This window comes from Diuraphis noxia, unplaced genomic scaffold (genome assembly GCF_037042655.1).
Source record: "Diuraphis noxia isolate RWA-SAM2 unplaced genomic scaffold, SU_Dnox_SAM2 contig0003, whole genome shotgun sequence".
Classification (NCBI taxonomy): domain Eukaryota; kingdom Metazoa; phylum Arthropoda; class Insecta; order Hemiptera; family Aphididae; genus Diuraphis; species Diuraphis noxia.
Genome location: NW_028301713.1, coordinates 36,710,187 through 36,730,900, shown reverse-complemented (window position 1 = coordinate 36,730,900; position 20,714 = coordinate 36,710,187). Strand labels below are relative to the sequence as shown.

Genomic DNA, 20,714 nt, shown 5'->3' with positions numbered 1-20,714 from the left:
ACTATACACATTCACGTAATTTCTTTGCTGTGATTGGTTTGTTGGATAAGATTAACCACGTTACCGTGTTGTCACGTCTTGTCGGGCATAGCCTGCTAGCTGCTGCATAACATTAATTTATGCATAGCACACGGAACACATAGTAGTTATTGTTACCATGTTCTACATACCAATGATATGAACCGTCCCTCTCTTAAAGGATCACTATATGACGTTATTCCATGAAAACGCGTCTTATCAACAACCAGTCATTTTTATCAGTAAAATGTCTGATCTCTGATATAAACACGAAACACGGAGGGACTAAGATAAATCTTTGTGAATAGTGAAATAGTGATACACTGACACGAAGAATTACCTACGTATTTAAAATGTTTATTTTTACCTGTTAGTGTATAAACTATAAAGCGATTCATGATATTTACTATTTAGTGTATAAAAGTGTATGATACAATAATCCTAAATATGTATTTCAGTATATATCTACAATATAAAGATTTCAATACAATTTAAAAAAAAAGAATCTCAATTTTCACTACTAAAACCTGATCGTCCTGATCAGTATGGCTGAATTGAAACAAAAACTAAAGAATCTCTTAGATACTAAGGTGTGTTTATGAACTTAATTATTTTTACTATCTGCATGGTACATGGGTGACTGTATTCAATTTTACAGAATTTTAACTATAGGTATTACTAATTATTGTGTATAACAGTGAGGAAATCAGTTTTCTGTATACACTTTCTGATATTGAGTGTTTCTCTTCATTGATTAGATCATTGTAACATATGAGTTAAATTGTATTACTACAATAGTTCATTATAAACAAAAAATATTATTCTGACCTCTGATCAGAGATCTAGAGGCAACTAGGAAAACTTTTTTTGTGGTGTATAGCCATTATATTTTTCACTCATTAATCTATGTGTACATTCAATAATTTAATAATTTTCAAACATAATCAATAATATTTTATTATATATTACAATATTGACAGAAATTAAACACCTAAAATGAAATATTAGGTTTCCCATACCATTTTTTAAATTAAATAAATCACAATATTTAGAAACAGTCTAATAATTAACTGTGAGCAATTACATTTAAACTATTGTTAATTAATTATTTTTATTTTATAATCTTTTAAATTTGTATCTATGAGGCAATACTTGTAAAAATGCCTCCTAATAATTATATTATAGGTATATAAAACATAATATTTTATTTTGGGGATTTAATTTTTACAGAATTATACAAATTACAGTAGTTTATTACAAAATTTTATTAAAAAATATTTTTCCAATAGTTCACATATGATTGTAAGTAATGTTGCCTAGATTTTTTTTATCTGGGTCGTTAGCAGAGGTGGTTTGAATGTATTATACCTAATGGTGCAAGACAATATATAGACACCCACTCACTCCCCCCCTACCATCATAATGGAAATTACAAATAAATATTTTTTAATAAGTTTATAGTTTATAATTATAAGGCCCTTATTATATTCTTAACTTGACGCTTTCAACAGTTTCAGCCACGATTATCATTTATCATAAATCATTGATTAGGTACTTTATTACTTTTTTCATTTATTGAACATTAAAATTAAAGATTGCGGTCAGCACATGCTCAACCAAGACCACCCACCCCCCTAACATTGGCGGTGCAGTGCACCAAAAATAGTATACTCAAACCGCCTCTGGTCGTTAGTTTCAATTTCCTGGGATTTTTCACCAATTTCCATGTTTGGCTAGATCCTCTACCAAGAATATCTAGTTTCAGAGGCTGTATGTCAGCTTCTAAGTTTAAAGATATATTATAAATTATTAAGTGTCTTGGTAAAAAAAGCTAAAACTTTAATAAAACATATTTTTTATATCCATTTAAGCCAAATGTATTGTTTTCAAGTTTTTTTACTCACTCATTAACAAAAATGTTTATATAAAGAAATTGAAAATTACTTAGTAAAAAATTTAAGTCTCTACAGTTTTTTCAAGTATCAAATTATAATTAATTGATTTTAATTTTTGTGTACATAATCTTATGATTATTTTTCTAAATTTAAATCTACGTAATTATTTAAGAAACAAATTTTGGTAAAAAAAATATTGGAAAAAGTTAATTTCTATAAATAATTTAAGAATAAAAAATATTTTTAATGTTTTACTCTACGTATTTACAAGACAAATTAGTTATTACAATATTAGTAAATGAAAAATATGTATACATACTTATATTAATTAAGCAATCATATACATTTTATTGTACATGCTTCAATGCTTAGTTATTACACATAGTTAATTTAATTTTTTTTATGATTTATGTATTATAATAAATTAGGTACTTGTTTGTTATCCCCCGCCAGTACACCGTATAAAATTTATCTCCCTGCCACTCTTGTTTTTTATCACCCCGCCATATAGTTATCATGTTTAGCTCGTGATTGATGATCTATTTTGGGAAATATTTTAGAAAATAACTAGCCTTTGCAAGACATTTTATATAATACTAATATAATATCAAATAATATCTATATAAGTATGTCGCTGGCTTTTGTTATTATATTACCTGCTTCGTTCAAACCAATATTAAATTTCAATAATAAAATGAATTTTAGTGAATTACTTATGGTTGTTTTCAACAATGATACAGGAATTCAATTTTTACAAAAAAAGTAATGTTATGAAGGTGAGTGAAACTTGTGAAAATGGCCATATAATGATTATTAAGGGATCGTGATGGTGGTGTCAGAAAAAAAGTTGCCGGAAGGAAAAAGGTTTAAGAATCTTATTTGGCAGAATTTATGTGTAGAATACGTCTCGGAAAAAATGATGCATTTGAAACTATATTAAAAGATATTTCTGAGTTCTGGCATTCTTTGTAAATTTATATATATTTTTTAAATTTATAATTATAATAAGTTTATTAAATTTTTTAATTGTATTATAATACATTTTATTTATGGCGGAGCGATAACAAACAAGAGTGGAGGGGAGATAAATTTTATACCATGTACTGGCGGGCGATAACGAACAAGTACCATAAATTATAATTAATTTTTTTATGTGTATTTTTGTAGACCACTGTAAAAGTTCCGCTCATTGGATCACAAGACTTTTGGGACATTTCTAGCAGAAAAAGTGACTCACTTTTATTAAAAGCTGTAAATAATGAAAAAATTGCAGAAAAATGTGATGCTGAACTTATATCAAATATAGATCAAGTATATTTTAACAGTTCTGACTTTGATTTTGCTAAATTTGAACTAGAAGTAGGTCTTAAACTATTATTAAATATTATTTATTATATATAATCTGTTCATCGAGAAAACAAAATGTAAGCATTTGCTTTCATATTAATGTATAATTATTATATATTGTAATAATTATTTTTTCTCGTTGAACCAGTCGTTTTTAATGTTATTTAAATTAACACATTAATAATTCTAGAAATTGCCAAGAGTCCTTGATAAAAAATTGATTGCCAGTGATGTAAAAAAACTAAGGGTGCAACATGAAATTGTTGAGAAACAGTTGCTACAATTGATTCTTGAAAATCAAGCTGCATGTGATGATGAATTGGACAAGTAACTAATTTTTATAACATTTGTCAATTGACAATTATTTATATTATATTAATTTTTTTCTACAGAATTGGAATGTTACAGACCAATTTAAAATCTAGTATAGAAAATTGTGAACATGCTAAGAATCGTTTAAAACTAGCTAAAAGACAAATCACTACAGCTGGCTTGGGTCTTTTGGGCAATTGTAGAAAAAAATCTTTAATCCTAGATTTATTAAATTCTTTAAATAGTATTAAAATGCTGGTAAGGTAAAATACAACAGTTTGTTCCTATGTTTTCTTAAAAAAATATATGTATATTTTAGTTACAAACTGAAAAAAAACTCGAAGAATTAGTGTCTCAATCTGATTATGCTAAAGGAATAGCATTACTCTTAGAATGTACTCAAGGTGCTTCCTCTTTTAAACAATTTACTTGCATTGCTGCATTATCTGTTAAACTCCAAGATGCATTAATTATGACAGAAGAGCAGTTAGACATAGTCTTGTCAAATGTATGTAAAATCAAACAATATTATTTAGACTATTTAAAAATGGTGAAATAGTAATATTATTATTTTGTTATAGATATGTTTCAATTTTGATAAAGAAAAGTATTCAGCTGTTCAAGAAGCTTATAGACGCTTGGGTAAAACAAGAATTGCTATTGACCAATTGCATATGCATTATACATCAGCAGTCCATAGTACTTCATTTGATACAATTAATTTATTTGTTAATTCAGATAAAGTGGAAAACAATAAAAATTCATTTGCTCTTTTGTGCCAGGTTATTTGTTATATTCTATTTCTTCAATTGCTTGTGAGTTTTTTAACCATGTTACATTATTTTGAAACTAGTGTGTTCCCGATGAACAATTAATTCCATGTCTTATTGCACTGAGTAAAATATTTTGGAACATATTACAAAGCTATAAGAATGCAGCAGACTGGCATAGAGAATTTAAAGATATTAGTACAGACAGTGAAGGTATAAATATTTTTAATATTGTGCATACAACTTTAAAACTTTGTATATTGTTGGTTATATCAAGATAGTGATGCAGTTTTAATAATGTTACTTAGTTGTTTTTATAATGTTTATTTGTGTATGTTTTTCAGATGATATTGAAGAATATGTAAATCAAGAATATATAAGTAAAAAATTTGAAATAGGTCCAACAAGGTTATGGGGTGACATCATTACTAAAATATCTAATTTAGTATTCAATTCCAATATGACAAAATTCAAATTTGATGACTTTCTTCAAGTGCTATCTATACTAAACAAGTATTAAAAATTATCTTTTTTTAAAACAAGTTCAGTTTACCAGACACTTTTTTCTTAAATTATTTTAATTGATGTAGGTTTATTTATAAACTTCAACTACAATCAGATTGAACTGCATTATTAGTCAGACTCATTAAGAATTTATAGGCATTTTCAAGATATTTCTAATTTTTTAACCAATTATGAACATATTGTGCTTTATGTAACCTACAGTCATTGATTACTACACTGAGTTTTTGTGTACCTCTCTAAGTTTTGACACTTCGCCTCTTTCTCTTTTGAAAATATGTTAAAAGAAAACTGATAAATATTTTACTTTGATGGCTATCTAGTGAATTTCTAACTTCAATCACCATTTTATAAGTACTGCAAACTACGTTTCTCATCAATAAGTAATTAACGATTGCTTTATTTAATTTATTATTTTCATAGAAATCTAGTTTAGTGCTAGTTAAGTGTAGTTATTGCTCAATACTGGCTTATACTTTTACCTTAGTGTATATATATACTATATATGATAAAAATTAATATATTTCTTCTCTAATAATTAAATCAAAATAACAGATTCTAGCATCATTTTTAAATCCATACCAGGTTAAACTGATCTTTATGTTGTATACCCTATTTCTTTAAGTTTATGTTAGTAATTTTAATATATATATATTAGGGTGGTTCTTATTTATAGGAATTTTTTTTATTATTATTATTTATGATCAATGCCCTCAAAAGGTTGCAATATTTATAAAAATGATGTATACCAAATTTTAATATAATTCCGATAAGTTTAACTCGTGTCCTAAAGCCCTTAAAGTTGTTACTTTAATAAACCTTAGACATAGATGTAAATATCCCACCGATACAGTTAATATTTACTTGATATTTTATGTTCTTATATAAATCATAATCGTAGCGACAATGAATGTTGGTATTTGTCATTAGTCATTGCAAAGTCACTGGTGTCATTATTACACAGTACACTTTTAAAATAGTTGTTATAATGTCACTAGCATACGAGCTTTAAGATCAAACAAAAATATATTTGATCGGAGACAATGCAAATCAAATTATAACCTATAGGTAGTAATTGACCATTCATTATGCAAGTGTTAAAGGTTTTATTTTATAATCCAAGAAAAGTGAAGCTTATTGTGAGACAAAGTTGCTCTTAGTTTTAAAAGAAACAATTATATTTTGGGAAAAAGGGTGAATACCAACTAGAGATTTTCAACGTTGTATTGACTAATAAGAAAAAATGTATAAGGAATGGAGAAATGTACAGAAACATGCAACAAGAAAAAATGAAAACTAAATAAATAAGGAAAAACAGTTTACAGATCAATTTGAAGATTTATTTGATATAGCTCATGCCAATGCTATGTAGATGATTAGTTTGGAGGATGATACAATTTTTTTAACTTAACAACGCCAAAGGGGAAGGCCTGGTTATTTATCTGGTGTAGATGATATATTTATGAGAATAGTTAAAGATAAAGAAGAAAGACAAGAGAAACTAAATGCTAGAAAAATGTATTAATCATTATAAATTGTTTATAAAATTAAAATTTGTTTTTCCTTATAAAATATGTATTTATTACTTAATTTGCTCGTTAATTTTATGAATTATTCAATTTTTAAAAAATATTAATAACCTGAAACTTTTAAGAGCTTTGGGGCACAGGTTAAACGTATCCAATTATGCTCAAATTTTGTATCCTTCAGTACATATTGGAACCTGATTAAGGGGATCGGTCACAAAAATTTAAATATTTAAAAATAAGGACTCCCTAATATATATACAATATAGCATGTAATTTATAATGATAAAATAGTAATTAATAAAAGTTTATTATTTTAGGCATATTAAAATTGGTGAAGAATTTTGCAATAGTAAATCAGAACAATTACAAAATGATACTAAAAAGTCTTGTATCAGTTATTTTCATGCTTATCATAAAAATTGTCTGGACGAGCTTACAATATTTTTTGAAAACGAAAGTTGGACTCCTTGTCCAGTGAAACGTGAATTTAATTTATTTCAACTGCAGGTAAGAAAATAAAAAAATAATTGAGTATTTTACTATTCAATAGAATTTATATATACATATACTTTTATCATAAGGAATTTAGAACAATTAGGAATCGTATTCAAAAAATTGATTCTTCTCATCTAACTCACAGCAGAAATTCATCTATGGACAGTAGCTCTATTAGTACGTGTGAATATTTTCATTTCACATCGGATAAATCACCGTTTGATAATGATTTAAATACTACATACTGTGAAGATATATTAGATACAGAGGTAATAACATACATATATTTTATACATTTTTAGTAATATATTAATATTGTTTATTAACATTTTTCTAGATGGATGGAAATAGTGTTTGTAGTGATGATACTAATAACAGTTATGAAGACACAGATAATTATAATATAACAGCAGATAACTATGAAAGGCCACCTTTGCTTACAAACACAACATTGACAGTAATGAGACATTGTGGGAAGTACTTAAAAATATGCAATATACTAAAATCAATATCAGAAGATGTAGTCACTTGTTTATGTCAACTGTTTGAGTATTATCTATACTCGGTCCATTTACTATTTACATCAGACATGCTGGTAAGTACAAAGTAATGCTGCTTAGATTTTAATTATGAAATAACCTTGTATTTTGCTTTTTTAGCCTCAGATATGTTATGGTGTAAATAGTATAAAGCTTCAATCAGTAATAACAAGAATATGCAACACTTTGATTCAATGTAATCATGAAAATGAAATAAATCAAAATCCATTTGTAAGCATTTATACTATATAATAAAGCAAGGTTGGACAAGTTTACTAATATTTTTAACTTTATAATTTAAGTTGATATGAAAAAAAGTATGTTAAGTTACTTTTATTGGATTTTAATTTATCAAAGTTAAATAGAAAATATTAATGTAACTTAACTAAGTTAAATGAATATTTGATGAATGAATGTTTAATTTTTTACTGATAATTTACAATTCACTCTATAGCACATTATGTAAAACTGATAAAATAGACTGAATCCTAATAACAGAAATTATTAAACACTTATAGGTTAATTTTTTGAGGAAGTCTTTAAACTTCAAAATGAGTTATCTCATTATCTGTTAGTGTTATTATTGAGGTATATTTAAAATATGTGTTCTGGTAAGACTAATTTACATACAGAAAAAAATACATCTTTATAAATAAATATATTTATCACTCCGCTCAGAATCTAAAATGTCAAAAGAGAAATAAGCTGAGCTCATTCTGTAATCACAATTTACAATGGTGCTGTTAATAGCGCATACAAAAAAATAGTCAAACTTATTATTGTTGTGTACAATTTCTTATTTATAAATGTTTGTCATTAAATTGTTAGAAATTGAAAATGTTTATTTCACAGAAAATTGTTAAATATATGCATAAAAAAAATTTAATTTCAGATTCGAGAACCTGTAGCACTTCAAATATTAAGTCTGTCAGATGCAAACAATTTATATAACGTTTCTGAACGAATTGTTGCTGTAGAATCATTAGTGTTTTTAGGAGAGCAGTACAAACTATTGCATTCTTATTTGAATACATTATTAACATCGGATACAAGCAGTTATTCATTACAACAATTTTATAATCAAGTACAAATAATTATTTATTATAAAGTGTTAATGATGAAGCACAATAACAATTAACCAATATTTTGGATTTATCGATTCATTACAAAGACATAAAATATTTGTTTAAGACTGTAGCAGTAGCAGTTGATTTACGAAAACCAGTATATGGTCGTGTGATTTGTAAATCTATTGATTATAATCAAGTGCTAAGTATGATGATCAAAGTGAATTGGGAGGTAAAAGATATTATGTGTGAACACAGCAGATATGTTGATTATTTCTTACAAGTATGTTATATAATAGAATATGAGAATGTAATTATATTTTTTTTCAATGACTAATAATGTTTATAGGAGATACGAGCTTTTTTTAAAACTCTTAAAACATCAACATCCAATATATATTTAAATGAGCAAGTATTAAATTCTATCTGGGAAGCTATAGCTGTCCTAGTATCTTCTGTTTTTATTGAAGGGTAAAATGTATTAAATAATAATTTTAATCTATTCAAATTATTCAATATTATTTTTATTTTAGATTTTCATTAGCCAAAAAATGTTCAAATGCTGGTCGAGCATTAATGCAACTTGATTTCACACAATTTTTATCACAAATAAACTCAATTTGTCCTCTTAATCCATTACCACATAAAGAACTAATCGAAGTGTATATAAAGGCTTATTACTTACCTGAAACATCATTAGAAACATGGATAAGGGATCATCAGGTTATTTCAATTTATTAATGTGCTTAATAAATAAATAAAAAAAACTATAATAATTAATTGTATACATTTAAATTTCAGGAATATACTCATAAACAATTATTAGCTGTCATAAACTGTGTGTGTCAAAACAATAAACGGTCACGACAAAAGCTGACTAATTTATTGGAAGAGTCTCTACAAAGATAATCTCATTTTTATTACTAAATGTATTAGTTATTTATTTTTAATTATTTTTATTAATTCAGTTAATATTATGCAATTATAAATAACTGATAAGATTGTTTTTTACTTCAACAATTCAACCTAAGTGGGTTAATTTTTTTATGAAATCTCCGTTCAATAATTATTTAATACTCAATTACACTTATTTTATAGCACACACTATTTTTTTCAACTTTTTCAACAACTCTGAAAACTAAAAAAGTCGACAACGTTTTCAATGTGAATAATCATTTTTGATAGGACACATGCTGATAAATTTGTTCACATTTTTGCTAAGCTTACTGAGAGAAATAACTTGGTGTCAATGCTGGGTCCACTTTTTAAAAAACTTTTTTACTCTTCGTGTTGATTCATTCAAATCGACAAGTGACAAAAGGTTAATATTTGTTCAGTGTTTTTGTTATATGATGTAGTAATATATGTATCAGTCATAAGGGTTTATGACATATCATATATCCTTACTAATATAGATTTAAAACTAAATACCTACGGAGAATAAAGGTTATTATTTCCGATTTAAATCCTTTACTGTTCATATCTAGGAAAGTAAGAATTACCTAAGTATAAGTTAACAATAATTATTATGAAATAACATTTTAAGACATTAATTGTTTACTTTTAAAAACTCGTTCTAAGAAAAAAAATTATAAATATTTTAATATTTTAATGTGAATAATTTATTTTTTTCTATAGATTATAAAGGTGTATATCAAGAATAATAATAGTTAACTATTCATCTTGAATTCTTTTATTATTAACTTCATTTAAGGGCGTCAGAACTGGTGCGTTCTTAAAACAAAAACGTGTGTTACTGGAAAAATAATCGGATTTTGTCAGTTTTTAATTTATTTAAAGAAAAATCATTTTTCCTGTCAGATTACAGATTGATTTTCAAAGTTAATTTTCTACCACTATTCAAAGTTCAATGAAATTGCAGTCTTTAATCCGACCAATACGTTATAACGTAAAAATAAATAATTAAACGTCGCATTATGTATATAGGTGTTTTGATTTGCATTTTGCTCCTGGCTGTTAGATACAAAAAAGGGGGGATGATGGGAAGCCCTTTATATACAATGGAATGGTACCCACTACCGGCACTACCCATATTTATTTTTAATCACTTCGGCAGTCAGCGCTACTGCAAAATTGAAAAACAAAAATAATAAAATATTGTATATTTTTCTCTCATCAGTGGCTTCCAATTTTGTTTTTAAATGTATTTGAGCTCACCAAAGAGTTAAAAGGTTTTAAAAATTATTATATATGTCTATAGCAAACATCAATAGGTAAACAATAATTGGAAAAGGATTCTGGTTACGGTAACATCAAAAACTAGTAAATATTTTGAGAAACATTCAATTTCCATAATTTTCCCACCATTATTTAGAAAATAATTTTCATTCATCAAATTATATATTGATTATTGATATATCGATGGTGTTTGAGGTTATATAAGAAATAAGATCGGTTTGATCACGGTTAATAGAATAGATATATTATAACACAGAACAATCATTATTATAATAGACCTACCTATTAACCGTGCGCTTTGATGACTTCAAACCACACATATATAAAAATATAATATTTATTATAATAATATTTTTATATATTTGTGCTTCAAACATAGAACAGTACAAACAGCTTCAAATCGAGATAAAATTTGTTGGCAACACTGAGCAACGGCCGTAACGTCGTAGCGGCCATGTTTGTTGTTTACACTTGTTTGAGAAGGGAAGTCGACAACGATTCGACGACCTACCTTCAGCTTTTCATTTACTTTTACCACTGCGAAATTAATGATAATTGATTATCACAATCTTTTTTCTATGCTCGCAAAGTCGCAATCATACGTCCAGGACGTGTTTGTATTAACTCTCGAAATCCAGTGACGAAGATTTCACATATTTCCTTTGAGTAGTAGGTGATGTGTAAAATGGAAACTGCTGCTACGACGAATACTACGGACGTTCACCACGACCGCCATGTATTAAAACAGCCTACCAAGGTACTGTTGACGCTTAGCAACGTATTGTTACCTAAAGAAAAGCTCACGTCCACGCCGTCGATGATTGATGGGTTAGATTTCGAGACCGAAGTCGACCTAAGGATCGTTGGCTGTGAGTGGATTCAGACTGCTGGCATATTGCTCAAACTGCCTCAGGTAAGACTTTGTTTATCGTTTATACCCACTATATACGTCTTGTAATGATAGGTGTGATGTACTGTATAGTATATACAGCTAATTCAACCTCACAAATATGTTATCGTAATAATACCATTTTTTATGGTTTTCTCCCTTAGTGTTTTAGATTCAGACCACCATGTTATGTAACCCAATATTTCACTTCCTAGGGCTGAGCGCTGAACTACACATAGCGGTCGATTTTTCAAACACGTAAGTGTGAACGCTTATCAAGTAGTTGTATTTAAAATCAAATAATTTAAATTTGTTAGGTGGTACAACCGTTATGTGTAGTCCAGCCCTTAAATAATGTATATCAACATTGCGTTATTGTTATTTCTTGTATGGGTTATGATGTACTTAAATTTCATCTCATAAATTGTGGCTGTCAACACTATAACATTTGCTGCAGCCAATTTTAAACTTTGGCCCAAAACCTATTTAAAAAAAAAAAAATTGATTTTGTGATTCTGTTAATTAGACATAAGTTATGGCAATAACAAATATTTGGAAGAAAAATATATTACATCAACTCGTTTCTTCAACTGTGAGGCAAATTTTAAAACTGAAATAAATGATAATTAATTATATATATATATATATATTCAGATTAGTTTGTAAAAGTACACGCAATTGAGCTTATTAATTTTAACCTAATTTAAAACTTAATATAAATATGTACTGTATATTGAAAATATTACAACATAAATGGGCAAAATAAATATGTATAAAATAATAAATGTTTAATTCTATTATAGGTAGTCTCCAAGAATAAAACTAATTTATAGGTAAAATGACTAAAAATATGTTCTTAATTTTTAATATGACTATATTTTAGTTTTTTTTTTTTTTTGGTACTTCACAAAATGGTTATATCTTCAGCCAATTTGTAAATCATATATGTATCATGAAAAAAAAAAAATTAATATATAAACTTGAGTTGCTTAATTTTTATAACATACTAAAAAAATATTACAACATGATTTTGATTTTTCAGGTTGCAATGGCAACTGGACAGGTGTTGTTTCAGCGATTTTACTACACAAAATCTTTTGTTCGCCACCCAATGGAAATAACTGCAATGGCATGCACATGTTTAGCTTCTAAAGTTGAAGAATCACCTAGGCGTATTCGTGATGTTATTAATGTTTATCATCATATCCGTCAAGTTTTAAATCAAAAGTAAGTTGAAGTGGTTTTTATTTTTCATAATTAATATTTTTTTCATTTGAATCTTGTTTAAATATTTTTAATCACAACTGACTAATATGTTAGCTTATGTTTCTATATTTAAATTATCCATTTTGATTTGGACCTAAAGTTGGTAGTATATACTATATTTTCCAAATTTATATTACTCAAATTAAGTAAATCTATAACAACACTTATTTTAAGCTAGAAAGTAAACTTATAGGTTTTATTAATGTTCTTAATACCCTATTCAGTATATTGTCTATAAATAAACAGTAGATACTTTAATTTATTAACTTTTGTTTGAGGTAAGTTAATGTTACCAATTTTCATTAGAAAAACATATTTACCTTTCTATCTTATAAGGCGTGTCTAGTATCTAGTATACATTATTATTAGGGCCTGGATTTATATGCTCTAAAAACCTCAGAAATATGTACTACAAAATACACAAAAATAAGTCTTTTATTTTCATTATTTCTTATGTGCTGACATAAATTTATATTATGTTTATAATATGATCCTTTTTTTGACGTTTTAAACATAAATAAATTAAATCAAATGGAAATTACGCACACTTGGATTGTGAAAAACACGAAGAAACAAACATGACTAATGTATGATACACGAAAACCTACTCAATAACAGATTACTAACCTGTCCCAATAGGTTTTAGAAAACAATTTCACCAAATTATATGAATTATAAATATATTATTTTAATTGATAAAATTAAAATATTACATATTATGCAATTAAAAATTTTTAAAACAGAAATAAAATTTACATGCAAAAAAATGGAAAAATATTTAAAGTAAAACTTAGTATTTAGGATCTATTAACTATAGTTAAAACATTTAAACATGTAGATTATCTAGCCATTTTTTGAACTGTTTAGGAAAAACATGCAAATGCATATAAACCCTGGCCCTAATTATTAACCTATACATTAACCTAGGTATAAATTTGGTATACAAACCTCCTTAGTAAAATCTTAAGCTTAAAGTTAGTTACAATATGTATATCAATAAAATTTAATAGAAATTAATTTAACCATATATTTACTGTCTGCTAATTTTTGTTTTCATCTTGAATCAATCTTCTTAAACATTGATTTTAAAATGATATTCTTAGCTTAATTTTAACTATTTATTATTCCATATCCTTTTCCTAAATGTATAAACTATGAATTGATTATATTAATGTATGAATATTGAATATTAATTTTGATATTTGATTGATCAAATTAATGTCCTTAATCTCAACTTGGAGAAGTGAAACACTTGAAACTATCCATATTATAATACTTATATTTTTCACCTTATGATTTATTCATTTAATTACATTTTCCTTTTTAAATATTAAGAAATAGTCACGCATCCACTTTTTGAAGATTTAAATGTAGGTATTTAAAAAAAAAATTAAATAAGAATTTCAAAATGTTTGATTCATAATAATGATGTTTAACTGTACCTAATTATTCTAAGTAGCTTTGCTAGTGTTACGTTGATACTTATTGCGTAATAGACTGGACCTTAGAATGAAAAATAATTTTGTGTGGGAAATAACTGTATACACTATAGTTATAGTAAGAAACAATACTTTCACTATAAGAAGAGCTTTATAATTATTGTATTATTTTGATATCAAGTTAATCAAACTTAAAATATCATTCATTTCTTTGTGTAATGATGGTAAGTATTGAAAACATGAAAAATACAGTTAAAGTTTTTCTCTTTTTATGGTGGAAATAAAGTTTTTTAACTAGAACTATAGACCAAGTAATTTTTCTCTGTAAAAAAAAGGCTTTGAATTATGAGTATATACATGTGATGTCCTCTTAAGATAACTTAAATTTACTTAGATGTTTAATTACTTTCAGATATCCTACAGCAGTCGCAAATACACATTCCTTAAACATTCTAATATTTCTTTAGCTATGATAAATACAGAATAAGAATATATACTTACAGTTGACATTATATATTGGTACAAGTTATGTTACAAGTTACAAAAACAATTTTTTTAACACTTCTATAAAATATACTAGGTTCAAAAAAATGTCTTGGTATTAAGTACTTAAATTTACATCAACACGTATGTTAAGTGTCTAAGCTATACCTTTTAAAACTATAACAGTACTCACATTACCGTGTCAATGAATAATTTAAAAATATCTTTATGACTTAAGAATTCACTCAAGTATCAATTCAACAACCATTTTTCTATGTAGTCAGTGGTTTTTTTTTTGTGCATGGGCAAAACACGTCAAATATTATAATAAGGTACTTAACATAATAACATACAAAATTTTTAAAAAATAGCAAGACATTAGTAATGCCATTTCTTACCTTTTAAAATTTTTTTTTTTTAATTATCCAGTGGCAACTAAGGCCATTGGGAAGGGGGTAGTACTGTATGGAACGGTAGATTGGTTTTAGACGTGGGTGAGAGTTTTGGCAGAATTCTATTGGAGCACCAGTAGGTTTCTGCCATGCCTCAGAATGGGGGATGGTGGCACTTGTTCTCCAGACACCATGACTTGCCTGGAAAAAAATGCCGCCCGATGGTCGAGGATCGAACCTGGCCACAGCCGTCGCGTTAGACCTCTCGGCCACCTCATCCCCTTTTTAAATTTTATATACAATACAATAAGATTAATATAACTTGTACTTCTATTAAATGTTAATATTTATTTTATTCTGTTATTTATTTATACCTAATTTTTATTATTATTATTTTATTTTGTTTAGTTAAAATTAAAATCACCTAAGAGTTACAATGTGTTGACATTATGCGATAACTGTAGGGTGCACAGAAATCCATTGTTTTTGTTGCAATTGTTTTGTTCTTATTTATTTTTATTTGTAAATTGTCTAATGCAACAAAGTCAGTGGTTGTTAATGTTAATCCAAGTGAAAATATAACGCACAAATTTATTTTATAACTTGCGTTTTCGCAGATACTTTCCACAGCTGACCGCCGGGTGAGTTGCCCTCGGTTTGAATTGTGGAGAGGAAAGCGAACGTGGTGGATTCACGTTGAAATTGATGGTCGTCACGTCAAGAACACTGTTGGACCCCTTAAAAAATTATATTGTAACATGATTAAACAAAAATAAGCTATGTGGTTTCCCTCCAATAAAGTGTTAGGGTTTGTCCAATAAAAATTAAAAAATATATATGATATATGTATTTATCAAAAAGAGAGGTATAGTATAAAACTAATGTGCATAACATAATGTGCTGTTATTTAGTGATTATACTTAACCATAAAAGTTTTGTATCAACCAACATAGAATTTCACAGACAATTACGAACTATTTTTTGCACCATGGCAAATACAATCGGATTCAAGATATCAAATCATGTGTGAAGATATCATATGAACCATTTGATGGTTATTCTACATATCATAAGGTACCTACTCTATTTGTAGACGTTTAAAAGGACTTGGATAAAATCAGAAGTTGAAGTGAACTTTGTTTTTTTTTTTTTTCATATTTTTGTTTGAAGGTGAATTGTGTAAAACAGTTAATGAAATATGGAAAAACCATGCTTTAAGTAATTAAATTAGTGAACTTTAAAATGTACATGGAATATCAAGCCAAGAATAGAGAATGTTTAATGACAGGATAAATTTAACAATTGTTAAATTTCCTGATGGTTTGATGATTTTTTTTTTTTCAAAATAATAAATATGTTTTGGATTAGAGATTTATATGGCGTATCAAAATGTATTACTTAAGTACTATACAACTTTAATATTTTTTAATGAATATAATATTTCGTTAATTACAAAATCATATTATCTGTTAATAATATGACTATCATTTAATTTATTCAAAAATTATTAAATGAAAACTTTAATTACATAAATCTAATTATACAGTGAATTTTACTTTAAACATGAATATGAAAATTAAATGAAGTATTATTTATGATTTAAGATTTTCTGCTACATGATAAAATTAATAAATGCAACTATCAAGTAAATAAAAACAAACAATAATTGAATCATTTATAACCATTAACATTTCAAATTAAATATTTAATAATAGTCAGTTGTGGTTGATCATAGTATCCATTCGTTATTGTCTTACCCATGGTGTTGCCATGTAATCACTAGTCCAAAACAAGACCCAAAAATACCCCGCCCCTGTTGCAGATTGATAACGCCGTTGGTCCTTGATCAAAATTATGTACAGAAAAAGACGCAGGTAATAAAAGCGGAACGACGCGTGCTCAAGGAGCTTGGCTTTTGCGTGCATGTTAAACACCCACATAAACTCATTGTCATGTACCTACAGGCCCTTGGATTTGAGAAACACCAGTCAATGATGCAGATGTCCTGGAACTACATGAATGATTCATTACAAACTGATGTATTTGTTCAATTTGATCCAGAAACTATTGCTTGTGCCTGTATATATTTGTCCGCCAGGAAATTACAAATACCTTTACCTAAAAGTCCAGCATGGTACTCTTTATTCAATTCAAATGAAACGGACATCCAGGACATCTGTCGTAAAATACTTAAACTTTATATGAGACCTAAAGTGAGTAGAAATTAATAGTTTGTATTTTCATTATAACCATATTTGTTTATAATTATTTTCAGGTTGTCACCGAAGACTTGGAAAGGAGAGTGGAAGAGTTGAAGAAAGAATATGATAATGCTAAAGAGAAAGCTAGAGCAGCTATTGTGCATCCAGTAGTTCAAACAGAAGTTGTTGTACCTCCTCCAACTAATGGAATAACTGCTGCTGCCTCTGAAAATATTAGTTCAACTACCCCAAATAAGTATGCATTTACTTTCAAGTTTTCACTAAAGCTTAAATATATATTAATTTAATTGAAATTTGTCTTATAGAAAACCAATTAAAAAGAGAAGTAGAAGTAGAACACCTTCAGAAACTAAGTCTGGAAGTAGAAGTCCAAGACATTTAAAGAAATCCAAAAAAAGAAAGTAAGAAAAATGTTAAATCTAGTTTTTAAACAGTTATTTTATCTCATAACTTTGTCCTGTATTGATTAGTCATGAGCGATCTCGTTCCAAATCAATATCTGATAGAAGAACTCATAAACACCACCGAAAATCAAATAAAAACCGTAAACGATATTCAAGTTCGTCCTCAGGTTCATCTAGTTCTTCAGGATATCGTCGTCATAAATCGTCAACCAATAATAAGTATGTTAAATAGTTATACATTTGAATTCTTACAACTTATACATTGGTTCCGATGATTCCTCGTACATTTAATCTTCTACTCATATTTATACCTTTCCTAGTGTTGATCTCTGTCAATAACTTTTTGATCAGAGCTATATGATGTATTCATTTAATAATAATCTGTAATTTATTTATTTATTTAAAAAATATTCTGATCATCAACTTCTGTGGTAGCAAATTAGTTCTAATGTTTACATTGTTGGGTCAAATGTAAAATATTTTGATAGTTTTTAAAATAATTTGGAAAACAGAAATAAAATATTTATATTTTTATATTATTAAAATATTTGTTTCTTAACTATGTTAATTTGTAATGTATATTATTTTTTTGTATACTATATGACACAATGGTGTACAAATTGAGAAAATTTTATTCGAAAACATAATAATAATATATTTGATGAAACAATGATTATAGTTAAATTAGTTACTCATATTATACTATATTATGTGTTTTTAAAATTTAATATTTCATTGAAGTTAAGAAACTAGTTCTTTTTTCTAACAAATTATTTAATCTATTTTTCAGATTAGTACCTACTTACAGAGACTACAAAGATTACAGAGATTATAGAGGCGATGAAAATTATAAATCCAAGTCTAGAAGTTACAACTATTGGAAAAAATATTATAGCTATGAATAGTCAAAGTTATATTTCTACTTAATTTTTAGTGTATTTAAATGTGTAATATTGTAACGTTACTTGGTTTTTGTATTTCAAACCAAATGCATTTTTTATTAATGTATATTTAATATATAAATACATTGTAATTCATTATTTTGAGACAGGGTTTACTCACTATGTTACAGATATTAATTGTACATATTATAATTAAAGTATAATTGTACAATTTTAGAAGTAAGTAAATACATTTGTTTCTATTTTTACTTGTACCATCCTTAATGTTAAAAAAAAAAAAAAATATATAAACTAAATAATTTGTAAGTGTAGTTCTTGTATGACTAAATATAAAAAAAAAAATGATAAATAAATTAACTGTGATATACAAATTTATAATGTATAACTTTGAAATTGTACATCTTGTGTATTTTTTTTTGGAGAAGTGAATTTGGTCTGTCAATCTTTTTACTAAATTGTAAATTATGATAATTTATATTAAATGTCCAAAATTTAAGATATATTTATGTTTATTAATTTATTATATATTTTTTTATATTGCATTATCATGGTATAAAATATTTTTGATACATTAATGTTTAAGTAAATAAAAAATGTAAAATTAGGAATTTGATGTGAAAAATCGGGTAAGTGGACGTCGCTCTGATGTACATTAGGTGGTGGAGTGGACCTCTGACTAGGGAAGGTTAGATTTGAATGCAATGATAGGTATCATTGTATACGAAAAACGATTCTGAACGGAGATGATTTGTCAGTCTAGGATATATTATATTTAAATATTGTCAAATATTCTATTTTGGAACAAATATTTTATTTTTCAATTGAATTTTGAACTACAAAATAATTTACAAATATTCATCGTTTTGACGAATTTTTGTCAATATTTGAAATTCAAATGATAATAAAAATTTTATTTGAATTTCCGGTAGACAATTTTTTTGTGATGAAGATTGACAAATTTGTAAGGAATCTTGTACTAAATTTTCAAATCTTAGATATAAAAGAAAAATACTTTATGAATTTCTAGTTTAAAATAATTTGCGAATTTTTGTGATTTTTATGTATTTTGTCAAAATTCAAACTTTGAATGCTTTTAAAAAAAAATTATTCATGCAACAAATTTCTTTTAATTTTCAACTGCTATTGTAAAAATATGTTAGGGGAGCCTTGTATTAAATTTTCAAATCTTAGATCTAAAAAGAAAAACTTTCATGAATTTCCATCTAAGATAATTTGAAAATTGCCGTAATTTTTACGTATTAAGTCAATATTTGAACTTCAAATGCTAATTCAAGTATATTGATAGGGCCAAGAAAATTTTCAAAAAAGTTGAAAATTTCAGTTGTCTATAAATATCTAAAAAAGTCAACATATTTTGAAAATCAAATTATGTAAAGAAAATGCCAATCTAAATAACTTGTGAAATTTTCAAGTATCTACGACTTATACTTTTTGAATAATTACAAATATTTAAAATCGTTTTCGTTACGCTATTTCGTAAAAATTTAAAATTCAGACGCACTTAAAATTTTTCCTATAATGATGTTTCGAGTTTTCTCTATAGCTACTTGAAGAAAAACTAATAGAAAACATAGTTTTGTATTTTAAATCCTTAGTTATAAACACAAAAAAATTTATGATTTTTCAACTTCAAAATAACTTGCAAATTTTCGCGTTTTCGACAGATTTCGTAAAAATTTGAACTATAAACGCTTATAAAAAAAAAATGTGACTTACGATTTTTAATTTTTTTAACTTCAATAAGAACAACTCATAAAGAACCTTGTATTAAATTTTCAAGTTTTTTTGGTCATCCAACATTTTTTTACCGGCTCTTCAAAAAAAAATTGAAAATTTCAGTGTTCTATAAATAACAAAAAAAGTCAAAAATGTGTGAAAATTAAACTGTATATAGATAACACTAACATAAACATTTGGTGAAAGTTTCAAGTATTTACAGTGATTAGTTTTTGAATTACAACCCTATAGAAAGAAAAAAAATCGATTTGGTCGAAAACTGGTTT

The 20,714-nt window shown here is 26.5% G+C and overlaps 2 protein-coding genes across 5 annotated transcripts; both read left to right on the top strand.

Annotated features, from left to right (window-relative positions):
• The first annotated feature begins 312 nt into the window (after nucleotides 1–312).
• Vps50 (vacuolar protein sorting 50) lies at nucleotides 313–9,594 on the top strand. Of its 2 annotated transcripts, XM_089222012.1 has the most exons (17): nucleotides 314–608; nucleotides 3,081–3,272; nucleotides 3,451–3,587; nucleotides 3,653–3,830; nucleotides 3,892–4,080; nucleotides 4,154–4,354; nucleotides 4,426–4,555; nucleotides 4,687–4,855; nucleotides 6,711–6,900; nucleotides 6,975–7,157; nucleotides 7,226–7,483; nucleotides 7,548–7,658; nucleotides 8,320–8,511; nucleotides 8,619–8,777; nucleotides 8,844–8,965; nucleotides 9,028–9,217; nucleotides 9,296–9,594. In XM_089222012.1, the coding sequence occupies exons 1-17, from the start codon at nucleotides 564–566 to the stop codon at nucleotides 9,401–9,403; spliced, it is 2,754 nt and encodes a 917-aa protein (XP_089078138.1). In that variant the 5' UTR covers nucleotides 314–563; the 3' UTR covers nucleotides 9,404–9,594. The 2 variants fall into 2 exon arrangements, with proteins under 2 accessions (XP_089078139.1, XP_089078138.1); XM_089222013.1 differs by lacking the exon at nucleotides 9,296–9,594 and having other exon boundaries at nucleotides 313–608; nucleotides 8,844–8,972; nucleotides 9,028–9,169.
• Nucleotides 9,595–11,166: 1,572 nt separating this feature from the next.
• Nucleotides 11,167–19,190, top strand: LOC107166548 (cyclin-L2-like). Of its 3 annotated transcripts, none has more exons than XM_015515265.2 (8): nucleotides 11,167–11,606; nucleotides 12,625–12,809; nucleotides 16,985–17,036; nucleotides 17,127–17,375; nucleotides 17,438–17,619; nucleotides 17,690–17,785; nucleotides 17,855–18,007; nucleotides 18,579–19,190. In XM_015515265.2, exons 1-8 carry the CDS (start codon nucleotides 11,370–11,372, stop codon nucleotides 18,691–18,693), a joined length of 1,269 nt encoding a protein of 422 aa, XP_015370751.1. In that variant the 5' UTR covers nucleotides 11,167–11,369; the 3' UTR covers nucleotides 18,694–19,190. The 3 variants fall into 3 exon arrangements, with proteins under 3 accessions (XP_015370751.1, XP_015370750.1, XP_015370752.1); XM_015515266.2 differs by adding an exon at nucleotides 11,747–11,840 and having other exon boundaries at nucleotides 11,468–11,606; nucleotides 16,985–17,375; XM_015515264.2 differs by having other exon boundaries at nucleotides 16,985–17,375.
• The last annotated feature ends 1,524 nt before the right edge of the window (nucleotides 19,191–20,714 follow it).